Source organism: Centrocercus urophasianus, unplaced genomic scaffold, assembly GCF_019232065.1.
Source record: "Centrocercus urophasianus isolate 14NV4802_14NV808 unplaced genomic scaffold, USGS_Curo_1.0 seq_38, whole genome shotgun sequence".
In the NCBI taxonomy this organism is placed as follows: Eukaryota; Metazoa; Chordata; class Aves; order Galliformes; family Phasianidae; genus Centrocercus; species Centrocercus urophasianus.
The window spans coordinates 4689990-4709234 of NW_024884955.1; the positions used below are offsets into that span (position 1 = coordinate 4689990).

At 37.3% G+C, this 19245-nt stretch overlaps 2 protein-coding genes across 11 annotated transcripts in view; one reads left to right on the forward strand and one right to left on the reverse strand.

The window, feature by feature from the left end:
* Positions 1 to 3792, forward strand: part of SULF2 (sulfatase 2) — a 62069-nt gene extending 58277 nt beyond the window's left edge. For 3 of the 4 annotated variants that reach the window (XM_042832346.1, XM_042832345.1, XM_042832343.1), the window contains 3 exons: positions 24 to 54; positions 342 to 398; positions 1092 to 3792. In XM_042832346.1, the coding sequence (XP_042688280.1) occupies positions 24 to 54; positions 342 to 398; positions 1092 to 1122 (119 nt within the window). In that variant the 3' untranslated portion in view covers positions 1123 to 3792. The remainder of the gene's footprint in view (positions 1 to 23; positions 55 to 341; positions 399 to 1091) is intronic. The other variant, XM_042832344.1, reaches the window with a different exon arrangement.
* NCOA3 (nuclear receptor coactivator 3) overlaps positions 3474 to 19245 on the reverse strand; it is a 75932-nt gene continuing 60160 nt past the window's right edge. For 4 of the 7 annotated variants that reach the window (XM_042832335.1, XM_042832336.1, XM_042832337.1 and 1 more), the window contains 15 exons: positions 18883 to 19023; positions 18386 to 18533; positions 17112 to 17497; positions 15987 to 16867; positions 15028 to 15163; positions 13772 to 13963; positions 12976 to 13215; positions 12119 to 12245; positions 11455 to 11626; positions 10376 to 10672; positions 9360 to 9464; positions 8697 to 8919; positions 8320 to 8494; positions 7644 to 7785; positions 3474 to 6695 (listed from right to left, as the gene is read on the reverse strand). In XM_042832335.1, the coding sequence (XP_042688269.1) occupies positions 6684 to 6695; positions 7644 to 7785; positions 8320 to 8494; positions 8697 to 8919; positions 9360 to 9464; positions 10376 to 10672; positions 11455 to 11626; positions 12119 to 12245; positions 12976 to 13215; positions 13772 to 13963; positions 15028 to 15163; positions 15987 to 16867; positions 17112 to 17497; positions 18386 to 18533; positions 18883 to 19023 (3377 nt within the window). In that variant the 3' untranslated portion in view covers positions 3474 to 6683. The remainder of the gene's footprint in view (positions 6696 to 7643; positions 7786 to 8319; positions 8495 to 8696; positions 8920 to 9359; positions 9465 to 10375; positions 10673 to 11454; positions 11627 to 12118; positions 12246 to 12975; positions 13216 to 13771; positions 13964 to 15027; positions 15164 to 15986; positions 16868 to 17111; positions 17498 to 18385; positions 18534 to 18882; positions 19024 to 19245) is intronic. The other 3 variants (XM_042832341.1, XM_042832340.1, XM_042832339.1) reach the window with 3 other exon arrangements.

A 19245-nucleotide genomic window follows, 5' to 3' on the forward strand; every position in this document is an offset into this window, starting at 1 on the left:
CGTGTTAATTTATTTTCATCTAGGACTTAAAGATGGAAGCTACGAGCAGTACAGGTACAGATTTTAAGATACATACAGTTAAATGATTGTTCCTACATACCACCTTCATGCTAAAGAGTCAGGAATCCAGGATTGGGAACCATCTAAAATTGCATTTGCAGTTTTTCTATCAGTTAGCTTAAAACACTGAAGCTACTTCTGTTGGAGTGTTACAGCATGTTCTAATATTTGCAGCCAAAATTCATGCTAAACTCTTCTCTTTCCTCATCTTTCTGACTGTAGTGCTGGTGGTTTTCTTGGTGATGGTTAACTTTTTTCTCCTTTTACTGCTTGAAAATTAGGCAGTTTCAGCGTCGAAAGTGGCCAGATGTGAAGAGACCATCATCTTCTAAGTCACTGTGAGTTGGGAGCAGTTCATGAGAAGCATGAGCTTTTACTTACCTTTTCTTCCTTTACTCCTTTTTGCCTGCAGCACCTTTTTAACACCACCTATTCTCAGGGAATGCTAAGTTGCAAGCCCTCTAAATTATACAATAAGTATTATGCTGACTACAGCTGTACAAAACCTGTTAGTGCATGTTTTATGGAATCTAGGAACATTAAGGGTAAGGCAATTTCAAATTTGAGCAGAGGTGGACTCTCACTTATAATTCTTCTACAAGAATTAACAGATCCTTATGTTGGTTTTGTCTAACCTTAAACATGCAGCAGCTTCCTCGTGTTCTGTCACGCTGTCCAGAAATAAGAGGACTGATCCAACCACAGCCTCTCAGAAGTTGTGAGCAAAGCAAGCAAATTAGAGCAGACAGCAATCCTACTCGTACAAAAAAAAAATCTGGAAATTTGGGGCTATTCTGACATTGACATTATATTAAAATCCAGGATTGCTTGCTGCCTGTTTTTTTTTGAAACCTGAAGGTTAGTTCAGTACAGTACTATTAGTTCTCAACTTGCCACACCTCAAAGATAGAAATTTAAAGAAAAAAAAAAAGCTTAAAGGTTTCTGCCCTGTGTGGAACCATTGAAAACATATTCCAAGTACTTCTTCTCTGAAACATTATACACTAAATCATGTTTGTTTTATTTTAAAGAGGACAACTGTGGGAAGGATGGGAGGGCTAACTGCTTCAACTGCTGGACCTCAGCAAGGATATGAACTGGCCAGAACTTGAATTCGTGTACAGACTAAGCAAAAATGTGTATGATTTCAGAAGAATTTTAATGTTAGCCTGGAGGACTGGATGAACTTGGAGGCCAAAACAGTGTTTGCACTGGTGAGCGAATTAAATAGATGAAGTGAAATTACAGGAACCTGCTGCCAGGAATACAGGTCTCTTTCAGATCCACTCTTGTACCTGCTTTTTGCTTTGGATTATACCTCACCTGCTGCACAAGGCTTTTTTACTTCAAGAAGACACCACTAACTCTGTTCCAGGAATTGACAGAAGAGGAAATACAGCTGCATCCCAAAGAGGATTGCCATCCCAGTGGGCAAAGTGTCCTCAAAGACAGTGGTAGTAAACTGTGCTTCAGTGCAACTATGCCTTTGGATGTAAGGAGACAAATTTCAATGCCAAGTATGTCATGGACACTTCTGCTTCCAACAGGGGTAAAGTTAACAGTGGAAAAAAAACCTCGTAAGAGATTCAGGAATTCAAGTGAGCACCACTGAGTATTCTCAATACCGTGATCTCTCAAATTTCCTCCTTGAGGATATGTTTTAGTTCCATGTCTACTTGTCCATCCTATTGACACCTCTAGGAAAATTAGAGAAAATCTTGACTAACAGGATGTCATATTTTTGGAGGGGTTATGTAAATATCCATCAGCATACTGTTTAAAAATAATTTCCTTCAGGTTGTGAAGAATTTTGTTAATAAAAGTGTGGAATGCCCACATACCATTTCTCAAAACGTTGCTTAATGTTGCATAGCACATTTCAGAATTCATCTGGTTTTAGAAGTACAGAAGTTTCAGTAAATGTACATCCTACATTTTAATGAAATCAAATTTGTATCAAGTTTTTTCGTGGGTAGTATTATATTGTGTGTTCAAGACCAAAACAATTTGTTTGAGAAAGGACCATTTAGTAGTGCAATTCTTAGACTTATTTTTTAAAAAAGGCTTCTCTGAAAAGTTCAAAATCACGACCAGTAACTTATGACCTAGTTATAGTTCAGTCTACAGTAGATGTTCTCAATGAAAGTTATTGCTTAAAAGCTTATAAAAGAGAAAAATCCAACATTTTACTAAGGAAGCACAGAAGTACAGAAATCTATTTGAGTATCTTAGTAATGATGCTATTAAATACACTGTAGTACATGCAGCACTAGCAGTGCTACTTCTATCATTTTTTCCACATTAGTCTGCTAACTAACTGCTCTAGAGGCACATGCAATGGCAAGCTCATAACAACCAACTGTGGCCTTGACTCTTAACAAAGAGAGGTATATTTCTGCAAAACACAAACTTGCACTTCTGGCAACAGTGTGAAGATACATCAAAGAAATGACTTTTGATACTCTGCATAGTAGGTCATTCAAGAGGAATTCCCTTATTTCACAGGGGATGCAGATCTGGCACCACACCCCTGTTCTTGAAAATATGCTTGAACCAACATGGGCCTATGTAGTAAAACTTGCTTGTATGTACTATACAGTAAAAATAGGTTTGATCTTGTATATGCATCACACATGAATGAGTCAAATACACTTCCAAATTTTTCTTGCAAAATATGACTGTCTTAATCTGGCATAATTGTGTCTGTAACATGCTAGAGATTTTATGGATTATAAGGAAAATAAGAAAAGTCTGGTATGTGATGAGAGCCTGGATCAATACAAGCAAGTAAAAAATAATGACTTTAAACTTACCAATAGAAAAACATTTTTGCTGCTTTCAAGGGAAAAGCATTAGCTGGCTCCCCTTACCTGTCTGTATGCATAAAGAATACTAAGTTAGATGAAAAGAATTTCCCCTTACCTTTCTTTGCATTCAGCCTGTAATATTTGACAAGAGGATGAATCCTGCACGGCCAGAATTACTGCTCGGGGTGCACAGCAGTCAGAAGCTTGAAGTCACCGTGTCCCTTTATGCACATGCTAAAATTGAGCAGTGGAACATCTGCTGTAAGAAGTACCTGTTGTTTCTGAAAGGTAGGTTGTTGAAAGGCTCAGGAAAGCTACTGCTTCTCCTCTCAGCTCTGCTGGTGCTGTTTAAGTTGAAAAGGACAAATTCTAGTCGGTTTCATGCAGCTTTGCTAAACTGGCCTCACAGGCAGAGGGGCTGTCATTACTCCCTCAGCTTTTACAGATAGCTGGGGAAAAAAAATACGTATATATTTGCTAGTCCATAGCTTTCCTCAGTAACAGCTGCAGCTATTTCTTAATAGTAGCAGATTTTCTATGACCTTACCAGGATACAACTGTCAGCCTCAAAGTACTAGAAAGCTAATACACTTTGTCACCAACTTCTGATTTTAAATAGAAACCTTTATTTACATTATTATTAACATCCAAACACAAAAATCAGAAGAGCAGTAATACCTTACAACCAACTCTTTTATAACTCAGTCCCCAAGGTTTTCTGTTCTGCAACATAGATACAGATATTTCAAGCAATACTTAACGTAAACTAAACTTAAATGCAATTCTCAATACTGTATGCCTTCTCCTGAGAATTTTTAAAAATATTGCTCTCAACATAACATGGTTTTATACTTGCTGTATCATTCAATCACCTGGTAGTCTGCACATAAGTTCAAAAATAAAATCTGTGCTAATTGGTACAACATTCAAATAGTTCTGTTTTATAACTGAAAAATGGTCCTGATTTCCTAAATTTAAAAGCAGAATTTTAAACCTAGATTGGATAAAGGTACTACATATGAATTTTATAACACGTAGTTTCTGCGATCAAAAGAACAAGAAAAACAAGCAGCAAAACTGTGCTCAGTGTGCAGCAGTGATCAGAGGTGGCTGTACCAGCTAAGTGCCCTCGTACAGGTGAGCAATGTTACATGGTTGTTTTTGTTGCGTAAAACAAACTAGAAAAATCTGCTGCCGCAGAACCAAATCAGAACTGGTGGAGACATAAATGCTGACTTGTTTCAAGGTAAGTTTCATTTGCTGCAGCTGGTAAGCTTTTTGAAGTAGATGTAGGATTTAGGATCAGTGTTGCCAAGAAAGATGTTATCAATTCATTACAAAAAATGCTTCCTCCCTCTCCCCCCCCCAATCAAGTTTAAACTAAAAATCTTTGGATTCAGCAAACAAGTAGGTACTGTATGAGAAAGCTCCAACATTCAACATACAGATGAGAAATGATGATCCTTTATAACACTGGCCAAGTTCCAGTTACACACAGATGTATAAACAGAATCGCTCATAAAAAAAAAAACAAAACAGGGCACAATGTATAAAGCAGGACACAGTCTAAGAGCTCACCTAATGAAAGCAACCAGGATTTGTAGTTTCCATCAATATAATGAATAACTACAAAATACAAGGACTGTTCCACTCCCATTTGATACAAAAAGCAAATGTCTGTTGCCTTTGGACTTCAGCAGGCAGCACTCACTCAACAAATAGATACGTCCTAAGAAATAAGATGATAAAAGTTCCTCAGCCTTTTAAGAGTTCTGCATTTAAAAAAACCACACATGAATTGGACTGAAGGTTTCAAATAAATACTTCCCCCAAAACTATATATTCAGGTCTGATTGCAAAGACAGGGTTGCATAAAAATAGATGGAATCTACATTTTCTTTGGAACACAACTGGCTGTATGCTAAGGAGGAACATTCTAAAGTTTTTTTCTAGGTAAGTTATGTCTATTAAAATGGAAGATCACTGCCTATTCTTAAAAAATAAAACCACCTCACACTTACAGTACCAAGAAGCAATTGAAAATGTGTTGTTTTGTTTTTTTTTTTTTTCCTTGGGAAGTTAATTTTCCATTTTACAATGAACAACAGTGCAAAAGCACCATGTATCTTAAACATTTCTGGGTCATCCCTTATGGAAATGTACAGGTTTGATTCACTGTAACTGCCTGAGACCAGAGAAACTGCAACAGGATCTTCATCTCAAGGAACCAAAACAGGAGGGGAAAAAAACAACTGTCAGCAAATAATACAAACAAATTTGTAACCAAACTTAAATACTAATACAAGAGAAGCCTGCTGAGAAAAATACATTCATCACTATTAGAACAATCCAATGAGGTGCAGACATTTGGTTAAAGTGTGGCTTAATATCCTGAAAGATTTATGGATGTCCCATAACAAATATTTTGCAACAGGGAGGCTTCTTTTGAAGAACGTGTAGAGTTCATTAAAATTGCCCAAAAAGACACAATCTGCAGCCATCAGCAGAAAAGGCAAGGTAACAGAGCAAGACGTGACCGTCATGACATCTCAGAACGCAGAGCCTTTTTGTCCAACGGCCAAATGTAAAAATAAACGTAACAAAGTGCTCACAGGTGGAGAAAGCATTGAACAACTGGTCTTTTATAAAAAGCTACATGTTAAAGATGTAAAAATAAATGAAGTGTTGAAGACCAAAGACGGGAAAGGTGTGGGCCAAGGTCACCCAGCTTCAAAGTCATTAATTAAAAAAAAGTATTCTATTTGGACCTCAACTACGCTGAGTTTACAGAAATCAATTTAGTTAAATATTTAGCTTCACAAACTCTGCAAAAATGAGTTAGTGACCTACAAAAGTCATATATATAATACATTATCTTAAAGAACATATTTACAAAATTTATTCACAAAGAGAAAGACTGCAAAATTCTGATTCAGACTGCAGTGCCTTGCCTTGAGTTTTCTGGAGTTATTTTCAAAATGATGAAAGATTATTGCTCTGATTTCCACACACAGAAAACACACTATGCAGTCTTTTCAAATAATTTTTAAGAGATTGTGTTTGAGAAGGAACATGAGTACACCCTACCTTCATATTAAGTCCTTATTAAAGATATTGCATTAATCCATTATATAGTCTTCTATAAAGTGCACTCAGCTGCACATCAATATGTAAATATTAGTCACAATTGCATTTAAATAATTTAAATTTATCATCCTCTCATTTTACCCCTTGGCATCAATTGACAGGATTTTGGAATAATATGTGCCAATTCATTTTGCACTGATAACTTTGCCTGGGAAATCCTGACTCTTGGGGGGGTAGGGGATTAAAAGCAGCATTTATATTAAGGAATTCATATAAAAGAGTCAAGGCTAGGAACTACATTCTCTGTCAGATATTCTTATGAGAGAAATCAGAAAATTCTTATCACGGTGATTTCTCCAGGCACTTTTGTCTGCCTGTAGATGAAGGGCTTTGGATAGCTACAGTAAATAGACTAGGTATTTCAGGGCTGGCTCTACCCATCATACTTACTTAAACGCCATTGCCAAATTCACATTTCTAGAGGCAGAGCGCCAAAAATATTTATGACCTTTTTTGTACAACACAATATACAGTAATACAGACTGCTTCTACTAAAAAAGTCTGTTTCTTCCTCAGTGAAATAACTTAGGACATCGCGGTGATTAGCAGGAAAAATCACTTCCATAAGGCCAGGACCGTTGCCATGAAGAATGCGGAACTCTCCTCTGTAACACTAGTGCATCTTTGTAATGCTCCGCGCATTCTTGGTTGGAGATCCAGCTGCAGGTGTCAGCAGTATTTCTGTTGAAGAAAGGAAAAGGGCTTCATCAGAGAAAATTAAAACAACCTTTGCTGGAAAAGCTGGCTAACGTGTTGCATTTTGAAAAGGAAAGTACTGATAGTCAATTTTTAAGCAGAACAGTGTTACAGTTTTCCATTTTTAAAATAAATGTGTAGAAAAGAAATGCTGTCCCAGAACTCCCTACACACATTCTTTGCTTATCTTCACTGATATGACTGCTGTGATGTGGCTGTGGAAAATCCGACATTGCTCAGTCCTTTTCCCTTCTTTATAAGGGTAAGGCCTCTCATCCCTTATTTGTCTTGCAGAAGTCCTCAGGTTACTTCAGCCACTTCCCCAGGTACCTCATCACAAAATTTCACAAGGTCCTGGTGTAGCTTATCTCAATCTTATATTGCCCATTCCTTGGTATTTTGTGGAAAAATTACAGCAAAAGTCTTTTTTGTGCTTCACCCTTCTTTGCAATATAAGCTCACTTTTCCGTTAAATATGTGGCCTAAATTTTCCAGTGTCTTGCTATGCACACATAAAGTATTCTCAGGTAGTGTAAGAGTGAGCATCATCACAAGCAGCTTCTAGAAAATACTGTACTACCAGGGAGGGTTCTTAGTCCAACTCATCTTCCTCAAGTTGCCTTTCACAATCCCTGTGTTCTGCTTTCTGGGTTTCCAGTTTCCAGGCTCCCTTTGTTGCAGTCCTTTGTGCAGTTTAAACTTTGATCCTATCTGTGATACTTCAAAGATAACAACTTAGCACTGCTGCTTAGGTTTATCATGGATTTGATTACAATATCACAACAAATAACATATTCCTTGAGACACACAACTTGCAAGTCCACAGACATAAAGGCAAACAGAACAGAATTGTGCCAGAGGAATGACTTCAGTATATCATTCTCAATTGGAAAAGAGTCAGCAGTTCATCACTCCTCCTTATGTACGACTTACCTGGTCCGGACCCATAGGCATCCCTGACATAGGCACAGTGCTGATGTTCATCTGCCCAATGTGGCCACTGCTGCCATTCATGTGCATCATACTGTACGTTGCAGGATTACCTTGATGGCTGAACTGCTGCTGTGGGAAAGAACTGAAACACAAAACGTCAACATTACATTTCAAGAAGTTTACTCATCGTTATGTTACAGTCCCTGCTCCAGCTGCCCACACGTGAAAGAACTGCTACCAACAGAAGCCTAAAACTATTGCTATATTTACTTCTTTCTGCTTAGTCTATTTAACATAGAAATAAAAGTTCCCCTCCAAAGAGAAATTCCAAATTTTTAAATACATGCAGAAGTATGTGCACACATTTCCTCTTGCACCTTAAGGCTGTACCGTACACTCTTAACACTATTCTGTACCACCACATTTTCCACAAGTTATTTTTTCAGTATGCAATGAATGAATGTTGTTTCCAGCTGCTGCAGAGATCCAATACAAACAAATGGAGCTGGATACATTTAATCTGTTGATTTCAAAAACCAGAGCAGGATCAAGGACAATACAGATGTTAGAAATACCATTTTATTTCCCTCTTCTAGATCCTCTTCCTAAAACAATTTAATAATGTTTCTCTGGGCAAAATGAAAGACAGTTTTTGAGCAACAGCTGCACAGATCACCTGCTCCTGGCCATGCTCCCCGACGGCCAGCCCTTCATCTCAGGAGACTGGTACATGGGTGCTGTCTGAGGATGCTGCATCATAGGATTCTGGGAAGGTCCAATTCTCGATGCTATCATTGGATTGGGAGGGCTTGATACTCTGCCATACGCAGGGTCAGGCTGTTGGCTTATTCCTAATAAGACAAAGAAAAATTCCCTTCAATTACTTAGCACTCTCAGTGTATTTTCTTACAGGAGGGGAAAAAAAATAACCTATTTTGTAGAGTATTTTCAATTTTTCAGAATGATCAGAATTTAGCCAATTTAGATTAATAATAAAAGGGAAGAGAACACCAGACAGACATAAAAAAAAAAATCTGTTATTAGTACTTGTACCATAATTAGGTGGATAGGAGAATTGCTGTGGAGGAACTTGAGCCATTGGAGGGCCAGTCAGACCACTATCTATGCTTCCTGAGGCAGTCACATTCGGTGGTGGACTGAAGGCCTGAGGTTGTTGCTGCTGCATCATCATTGCCATCCTCTGTTGTCTAAAATGATGACTTATTAGCTCCCTGTTACGCTGAGCCACCATTTGAGCATTAAGAAAACCTTGCTGCTAATGCCCAAAGAAAAGAAAAATCATATTAGAAATTTTTTTTCAAAACAAGTTGTCAGTCAACCACTATGCTCACACTCCGAGACGTAGTGTAACTGTTACCAACACGGAAAGTTAATAAATCCACTGCTAGTAAAAAATTATCAAAATATAAGACTAAGGCATTAAGTTGTTGTAAGTACTTAACAGGTGATGCAGTAGTCTGCTATTTCCTACATGGAAAAGACTAGCACACTGCATTGACAGCATGGAGCAATGAACAAACCCCTCAAGTCTCATGAATAAGAAAACGAGAGAACTCATCTTTTGTCATCATTATAGATGGGAAGGAAAAAAAGAAAAAATAATGCTGTCATACCAAGAAAAGTAAGACCCATGCTCTGTGAAAGATGTGTCTGTACAAAAATGACTGTTGCAGAAATGGTCAGTGTAACACTTACCTGTGTTCCCACCTGTGGCTGCATCACTGGTCTCATCACTGAGCTGTTACTACTGCCCGCATTTTCCATTTTCATTTCAAGCGCTTGACGGGTTTGATTCATAAACTTAGAAAAAGATATTTTAGCAGTGTTAGTTTGAAAGCACCAGTACCTGCTCAAAATACTGGCAACCACTTTACCCACCTCTTGATTAAAGAACAGTGGTTAATTTTTCTTTGTTGGATACACATGAAGCACCGAGCTATTTATTATTAAGCTCAAAACAGACATACAAAAAAACCCCATTCAAACAGTACAGTCTTAGGGGCTTTATTTTTCTCTTCAAATTAGCACTTTTTAAGAACAAATATAAAGCACACCATCTCTTTGCTCCCAATCACATTATGGGCAGAAGGTTAGTATTTTAAGCACAGCTGCTGGTATGTTTCTGTCTCCTTCCATCTCCCTCACAATACTGCAATTGCATGCAGCTTGAATTAGTGTAATGGAACAGTCAAGACAGAACACACTATTTCCCAAGGATTTAACCTTGCCATTCAATGTCACACAGCACTCTCTGTTCCCTGAGTTTTATTTATAAATTTTCCATTATCTAAACTTCACCACATCCAAGTGCATTTCCCAATGGCCACAGCACTTCTTTCCATTCAGCAGTATATTCCATACTAAAATCATATTCAGGGAGTTTCAGAAGAAAAACTAAATTTTAGCATGGATATTGAGATCATCCAGATCTATGCACTACAAGATTACTGTTTTAATTAGCAAAAACTTGCTCTGCTGCCAGAACCAATTCAATCTGTAGTGAGGTGGATGAAAGATAAATACTTGTCCTAATAAAGGTTCTTTCACATCTACAGGTATTGGGCAGAAAATGTGAAAAGCACTGTTAAAATAAAAGTTCCATTCTTAGAATCACCTGCTGTTGTGCCAACTTCTATATTCCTGAAGCAATACAGGTTAGTGCACACCTCGTTCTGAAAGAAGACAGAAAAGTAGAAGCAGGAAAAGATTACCTGCTGCCCCTGAAGCCTCTGCTGGAGCTGCATGCGGAGCTGCTTTGGTGTATTGGTCCGAGGTCTCATTGCATTTGCTCTAGGATGCATACTTTGAAGTGGAAAATTGTTTTGTTGGCTCATCTGATTCATCATGGAATTAAAGGATGGCTGCTGTCCCTGGATGCTATTAAAGCCTCCTGGCAAGGCTGTGCCCTGCCCTTGGTAGGGCTGACCATACAAAGAAGGCTTTTGGTCAATCATCACTGCGGATTCCTGACCTTGAAATGAATCTTGCTTGGGTTCCAAAGTTTGCCCCTTTAAGAGAGATAAAACATATATTGCTATTGAAAACACTGTCAAAGTATGAATTGCTAAAGAAACAATGTAACTAATGCATCATACAAAACCCAGTCCTTTCTTGAGTAGAAAACAGCATAAGCAGATTGCTATCACATTTGTCTCTGGGCAAGTGAAAAGCACAAGTGACTATTAATAATTTACTTGAAAATCATTTCTGCTGATCAGTGCTTGCATAAGCAGATCAGTATCATTATAAAAGCCTTCTGCTCTTTTAAACTGCAATTTAAATCATGATTTTGCGTTTTCCAGTGAATTCCAAAGTACTGAACAGAATTTCTTTTTTCCTATTTGCTAGTCATGCAAATTCAAGCTGAAATTGAAAGAGATAGAAATATTCTATTCGTCAACTGCCAGTGAAACATTTCAGTCCCAGCTCAGTTATATTAAGGAAACCTAACTCATTCTCTGCTTACAGATTGCAATGGTTTACACTACCAGAAAACATTTTAAAAAACTATATACCAAGGCAAATGATAATGAACATAGATAAGAGGATACCATTTCATTTACTTATTTAACTCAAAAGAAGTTTAATCAGTACTTAAGTTCTCCAATGAGAAACATTACTCAGAAGAAACGTTTCCAAAGATTCAGAAAAATGGACACAAGAAAGTGAAGCCACACGTGTAAATGAGGAGATGAGGAGGCTCAAAATATTACCAAGTATTACCAAATATTACCAAAATATTACAGGCTTTTGGAAAAGAGAAAAGTGACCAGGATCTCTTCCTTCTTACTTGGTTTACGAGATCAGGAATTCCTAGAGCTCTGTCAATTTCTTCCAGGCTTGTGACATCCGTATTGCTCAGCAGTGTGTGCAGCTGATCCAAAAGAGCCCTTTCATCGTTCTGGCCTTCCACACTGGGTGTTGCACTCAAGAGGTCATCCAAAGAGTTTCTCACTAATTGTCTATAAATATTTAAAAAAATGCAACCATGATGGACTGCAAAGGCATTTGCTTAGCTTTCATACAGTACATTATTTATTGGCAATAAGTACTATAATCACCCAGAAGACTGAAGAAGTTAGGGCCCAAATTTAGGTCCTGAAATGCCCAGGCAACTGTCAGCTAGCCTTGAATAGACATAAATTTTGTTTTCTCCTCGCATCTAAATATTAGCTTCTGCAGGTGCAAAGAAGACAATTTCAGATTTTCCCAACTCTTTTCTCCCTGCCTCTCAACTCAAGGATTGACTGATTTTGTTAGGACTGCCTTTTGTGCAGCTGGTTTAAACAATAACCATCCATTTGGTGGTAGAGAAGAAGCAAAGCTGGAGACACATTTTGACTTTCTTTATCCCCTCCGTATATACTGCATTGATTTTTTTCCAGGTCTTAAGTGCTCTTGATAAACAGTGAACAGTCACAGTCAAACTTTTTAAAAACTTTCATTAATTCTACCTGTTTTGTAAACCCCGTGATGCTTGCTCCATGGACAGCATGTTGTCAGGCCACGATCCTGGCTGGCTGACTGGCCCTGGCTGTCCGTAAGGATTCCCCCCCATACCAATGTTAATCTCATTTGACCCTGTAATGTAAAACAGTTGTTTTTAAAGCAGTTGTTTTTAAAGCAAAAGGTGTCACCTTGCTCTCCAGTGTTCACATAAAGCACTGTGGATGATCACACAAATAGTGAAGCAGCTTCAAGAGCCTTCCAGTAGCATATTTCAAAGTGCATACACATATATAAATTGACACTTAAGATGACTTCACAAATAGGAGAGACCAAAGATTTAAATATGAGTACTTAAATGAGTACCTGAATTTCCAAAGTAGTTTCACATGAAATTTGGACCATCCATGTGAGATGAGTTTAGAAAATCTCAAGAAAAAGCTTTACAAAAAACAATCCTGATCACTAACAAGTTCATAGCAAAACAACATTTCTGTTAAAGATTATTAAACTAACTAGGTAGTGCAATTAATTAATTTGATCAGAATACTAATATCTTCATCTAAATCATAAAAGGCATCTAGTTCTGGGACTTTATGAGAGAAATACTACAATAAAGAAATAAAAAAAATGAATTATCCAAAAAAGATCTGTAAAGTCAGCTTGAATAATCTCTATATGAAATTGAACACCAGAAAATAACACCAATGCCCCAATTAGGGGAGACCCATAATCTTAACCTCAGTAAGTACAGTCTTCAGATGAGAAGCTACAATTGTACCAAAGCAAAAAGATTTTGATGATGAATGCCTTGCTAAAGAAACTGAGACAGTGCAAAGTATCCAGGAAAAAGTCAAGAACTTACTCATATGCATCATTTGCTGTTGTAGCATTGGTCTTGTCCCAGGGATGCTGTTAGAACGGATGGGCAGCCCAGGCATAGAGCCACCCGCTGTGGGTCTGGGAAGGGATGCACTGAACTCAGCTCCTTGTCTCAACATGGAAGCAGAACTCGTAGGTTCCAATCTGTTAACCTTCGAGTTTGGCAAACCCCAGTCCCCTGATTGATGTTGATTCATAGATACACTCCTGTTGGGAGTACTTGCTACAATGAAAAGTGAAAAAAATAATGTTTTTTCACTGAGAATGTACAGTGTGCTTTTGTTTTATAATTAACTGGATTTTATGCCTTTTTATGTTTGCTCCTTTTTTTGTTTTGTTTTGTTTTACCAGCAAGGACACCTTTCAATGACAATGCAATTCACCTAACATCTACAAAAGCAATTAAAGCTTACCGTGCCGTGTTTAAAATAATCAAACATTTATATTGATCTAAATATATTTTAAAATGTTAATGATTGACTGGCATTATGACTTATTCTTGCTTTTATATATCAAAAGTATACATTAAATTAAAAACCCATAATAGCCCAAAATCATTTAACTATTAAGTAACAGTAAAGTACTGGTAATGATATACAGATAATAAACAGCTGCATTATTACAATTTTAACTAGGGATAATATTGAAAATTATTTATATGCTGATTAAGAAATATTCTTTAATGTTTCTTCTTCCAGAGCTCATACTATAATCTTGTAATGTTCTTAACTTTAAAGCTTTTTCTTTTACAATACAAATTACTTGTATAGTCAACAAACCAATATTTGCTCCAAAGCTTTCCTGGTTTTCAGTCATCCTTGGACTTCCACCCATCAAGTTTTGCTTTTGTAACATGGAGAATGCATTGACATTCCTCACTGAAGCACCTGAGCCCACAGGGCTGTCTAAAGACATGGCTCTGTTGAAAGGCGGACGGGCTGTCTGCACAGACTGAGGACTCCTCATACCTGCTAAAGAATTATATATTTTGAACAGAAAGAACTATTAGCAACTTACATAAATTGTATCTACTTACAGGTATGTATTTTTGACCTTAAACAAGCCAAGAATAGCTATTCTGCTTATATTCTCTTTGCCCATATCACTCTTTGAATACATACTTAAGATATTGTACAGGCAAAGCCAAATGCATCTCCTTTTGGCCCTTAACATTAAAAAGTTCATTTTAATTTACATTCCACAATGAATCATGTTTCTATCATTCTGAAATACACTAATATTACAGACACATTAATACACATGAGCAGACTCGACCAGCCTTTGGATAACTGACATGGAGACAGAAACAAGGCAAACAGCTCCTTCTTTGAATCAGATGCAATCCGGAAGCAGTATGGCTTTGAGCTGTTCACACTATGTGGACTTATTAGTGAGATCAGTGTGCTCCACAGCAAACAGTGTCAGTGGCCCTAGATGTACTTACACTTCATTTCACATTTTTCATTATTTCATGATCCACCTCCTTCAGTTACCTCAAGCAAACTACGACCCCATATAATCAAGAGATGACCAATGTTAAAAAAGGAACTGACAACTGTAGTGATACTGGTCTCTCAGCAAGGTTAATCCACTCTATTACTCAGCTTCCTATTACAATGGATCATTCCTTTCAATGTCACAGATTACTGATTAAGATTTGCAGGTCACAAGATGTTTTCATATCGAGTGAATGAGAAATCAAAGGCTTGACATCAATCCCATATTATTTCCCTACATTTGCAGGGAACACAAACTCTATTTCAATTTACAATTGACAAAACATTTTTCCTGATGTCTTGCCTCTGAGAAATCCATTACACAATCCCTGAAAAAAAACCACAACATCAGGAACTGAAGTTACCTACAACATACACAGTGAATAAAGTTAAGTGCTGCTATTTTGCATTCTGTTTGTCCATGAAGATACAGCAGATCAGAATGTATTCTCTAAGGAACTGAAGATGCATTATGTTTACATCAGGTAAGAAGAAAAACCCAATTTTAAAACAAAGTGATTTTAAATGAAATTCCTTACTCAGTGGAGCATTTCCTTGAAATAATGCTTGCTTTGTTCCAAAGTTACTTCCACTTGTAGACATAGCATTATTATAAAAATCTGAACTAGTCAGATCCCCTAAAATTGCATCCAAATTATCCAAGTCTCCACTCATCTGAAAAAGAAGCAGTAAAATAACAAAGGTTATTTATTATTGTACAGATATCCTTCAGCTTTTATTTAGTTACACACTCATCTTAAATGACTGTACAATCTTTTAATTCACTGGCACTACCTTAAGATTCCTCCCAATTTCCAAAGATCTTCTAATATCAATTAGCTTATTTTTTAGATTTTGTTCATTTATTTTTGACAACGAGAAGCAATTGGAAGCACAGATAAATAAGAACATTTTTGAATATAAAAACTGCAGTAAATATATTGAAACAAATACGTAGATATTTTTTAACTTATACTTATTTGAGACATTTTCTCTCATTTAAGGAAAAAAGTACTAGAACAAGTGAATGAACTGCAACCAACTTATTTCTATTTTAAGCATTACAAGCTTTTGTGCATTGCTTGCATTTTCAAACTGAAATTATGTAATGTCTGCTGGTTCTGCCTTTTGCTATTGCATTGCCAGCTAATTGTGGAGGCAGTTAACAGCTCCATTTCCTAATAAGCCATAAAGATAAGCACATGCAATGAGAATCTGCTAAAGATTTCATTTTACATAAGGATTTGTAAATGCATACTACCTTAATCGTACCATAACTTAAAGTTTACATTACTCCAGGACCACAGTACAGCACATTTGCTACATATATATCCCATAGTTCTATCTGTGCTTTCTCAGTTACAATAAAACCTGAGCATGTCCTTTCCCACCATTTGCAAACACCTCTAATGGAAACGTTTACACATGCATACGTTGTCCTTTTACCGTTCACTGCAATGTGAAAATACTGCCTTGTTCACATTACATTACACAGTACCTCTTCTGTTGGTTCTGATTTTATTTTCATCTCCTTTTCTTGACTGGAAGTAGGAATAGTAGAACTACTGCACTGTCCCATTTTATTATCCACATTTTCCACTTTTGGCTTTAACTCCTTGGAAAGCGGATCCTTAACATCATCTTTATCTAACAGGTATCTTAGTAAAGCATTGTTTTCTTTCTTCTTTGGGCTCAGTTGTTCCTGTTTGACTGTACCTTCTCCACACGGGACTGTATTACTGGCGTCATGATATGTGTCTTTACCAGTAGCTTCAGCTGTTATTTTGGCAACCTCTGCAGGGGAATTACCATTTTGCAACAATTTATGTAAAATCCTATGCTTCTCTTGCAGGAGTGACCCATGCACATTTGAGGAGGAAGACACCCCTCCAGATGTTGATGAGGAAACTCCTGAAGGACTGGTAACATTGGTAGAAGATTCCTTACAGGTAGAGTCCAAAGGTGAATTTGATGCTGCAGAATGTCCTCTTTCATCTGAAGAGCATGTGAGTAGCTGAAGCAGCTTTTTATGCCCTTTGCTTTCAGATTGTCCTCTCTGACTTTCAGACGCATCCAGACTTCCCTCTTTACTATCTTTTTCACTAAGGACATCCCTGCTGTTTGATTGGCAGATGGAACTTTCCACTTGATTTTGTTCACAATACAAGCCTGAAGGGCTTTTGGAGTCCTGGTTATTTGCTTTATTTTGCTGAGCTATGCTCACATTTGGAGAACTATCCAATTTTGGACCTGGTGAAGAAAGCGTTGATAGAAGGGAAGTTCCAACCCCCTCACTAATGGCTTGAAGAGCACTAAGAGAACTGCTAGAGAAAGTGCTGTTGCTGGTGTTGCTGGCGGATCCCATTGGAGAGTGCATACCTGTATCACAAGATAGGGATCAAACTTATTAGATTACAGCACTTTTTGTATCTACCTTTACTTCAGTATTATGTGTGACTGCCACACTGGGTTAAGTTCTTAAAAATAAATTTTTACCACAAAATTAGCTATACTAAATCTAAGTAACGTGTCACAGAATTGTTAAAAAGGATGACAAATGGAATGCACATAAAAGTGAGAAAAGAAAGCTTTAAAAAAATTATTTATAGTAAAAATAAAGTACCTGTAACTGGAGAAAATTGGTGTGAATTCATTTTTGGACTCCCTCGATTCCTAGTAGATATCATTAGATTCTGTTGGTTGGAAGTTAAACCAGGACTACCATGTGGTGGGCTACTTATATTCAACCCATAACTGTTGCTCTGATAAGCAGAGGATTGCATTCCTGGTGCAGAGTTCACTGGTCCCATATTACCAGGGCCTCCATATCGAGAGCTACTCAGCTGACCCACTGTACTGGGATCTCCCATGCCGTAGTTCCTGTTCTGCATTGGCATGCCTTGACCAGGTGACATGTTCATAAGACCAACAGAATTTGTATTTCCAGCCACTGTTGTTCTGATGTTTTGCCCAACTGCATTAGGATTTGGTCGATATCCATTTTGCTCTCTGTAAATTCAAAAACATCCCCAGAGGCCCCAAGAAAATGAAGTCAAATCTTATTCAGAATCAAGTGCTTCAAAGAAAGAATAACAGGATAATTTTTTTTCCTATAAGACCAATGAGAATTCAAGCATCTCCACAAAAACACAACTAAACCACGTCACTCATTCGTTCATTACACCTTCATATGGATTTAGTTACAAGCATATACAGTATCATCACTGCAGTGCAAAAGCATTCTGTTTCTTCATCAGCCATTAGTTAGATTTATCAGTTAAAACACCTTTTTTTACTCAGCCTTTCTGAGTCAACGCACGACACTATTCTGTGCACGCTAATGATACCCTGAAGAGTCTCAACTACTCATTTTTCAGCATCTGAAGGTATTTTACTGCCAGAAGCAGAGAAACTCCCCCCAGAGAGTGGTATTTCAGTTATTCTTGCAATCAACAAGAAAAGGTCACAGGAAGTGCTATTTAAGGTACATATGAATCATCAGTAATGCATCTGATGGGGTGGGCTGTGTTTTCAACTGGTGTGCAATTAAAAACAGAAAGATAAAGCATGTAACTAAGCATTTCTATTTCTCCTTAATCATTATATATGTTAACTCCCAAAAATAATGAACTCAACCACAAGCTTCACAGAGAAACAGGGGAAAAAACCTCTCTTTTGACTGGGACTGTCATTCTGTCACACAGGTAAGTTCAGAGGCTGTTGAACAAAATCTTAGACTGACACATTTATTTGCAACTCTTGCTTCCCAAACATTCTTGTTCAGTTTGAGTTGTAATTAAAATATTTTGGCTCAGTCTTTTTCCAGGTATCTTCAACATCAGATGTATTTTTAAAAGCTATGACATTTAGATGACAAACAGACACCAATGATTTCACCTTTGAAGAAAGTGGGTAGAGACAAATCCATGGCGGTCATTAGTTACTGGATTTCTAAACACTTTACTCTTTGTTTGTGCTGTCACTATAGTTCCATCCGCTAAGGAAAAGCGATACAACGGTGTTTCAGCATGACCTTGTGTATAAGCTGTGAAGGGAATACAGAGAATCATTCATATTTAAAAGCACAAAAATTGCTAATATGCACTACATAGATTTTCAATAAAGTACCAGGAAAACTATCAACACAGGCACATTAGAAAACCAGAAACAGAGTAACTTCTGTCAGAATTCCTGTTTCTCAGGAAGTCATCCTTCTTCAGGCTGCACATAGGTGTTCACAACAAAAAGGGTAACTAAAAATATGGAAAAAAAAAAATGGAGATAGGCAGAATTTTAGACTTTTTGTTTTTCAGAAAAAAAAAAAACCCCAAAAAAACCCCAACAAAACGCAGCCACTGAGAGAAGCAGTAAGGACAAACACTGCACATTTTCACCTTCATGATAGTGGCGTTTGTTGGACCATGACTGTCCATCATTATGGCATAAGAACCTCTGAATACACCGGCGAATTGTATCCTCAAAGCCAGGTCTCATGGAAGATCGTAATGAGTTTGTGTCAATGTTGACAAGTTTGCCTGTTGCAGGAAAGAAAATATGCAATATGAAATCTTTATGACTACACCAATCATTTTGTATAAAGGCTCTAATGTCACCATTTGAATTTCTCAGCCTAACACCAAACTTTGAGTATAAAAACGTTACACTTATGAATAATCTGCCATACGAGAGTATACTGTTGCTTGTTAAAATATCAGAGTTCAAGGGGATTTAGATAACGATAAGAGAGGAAGTTCAAA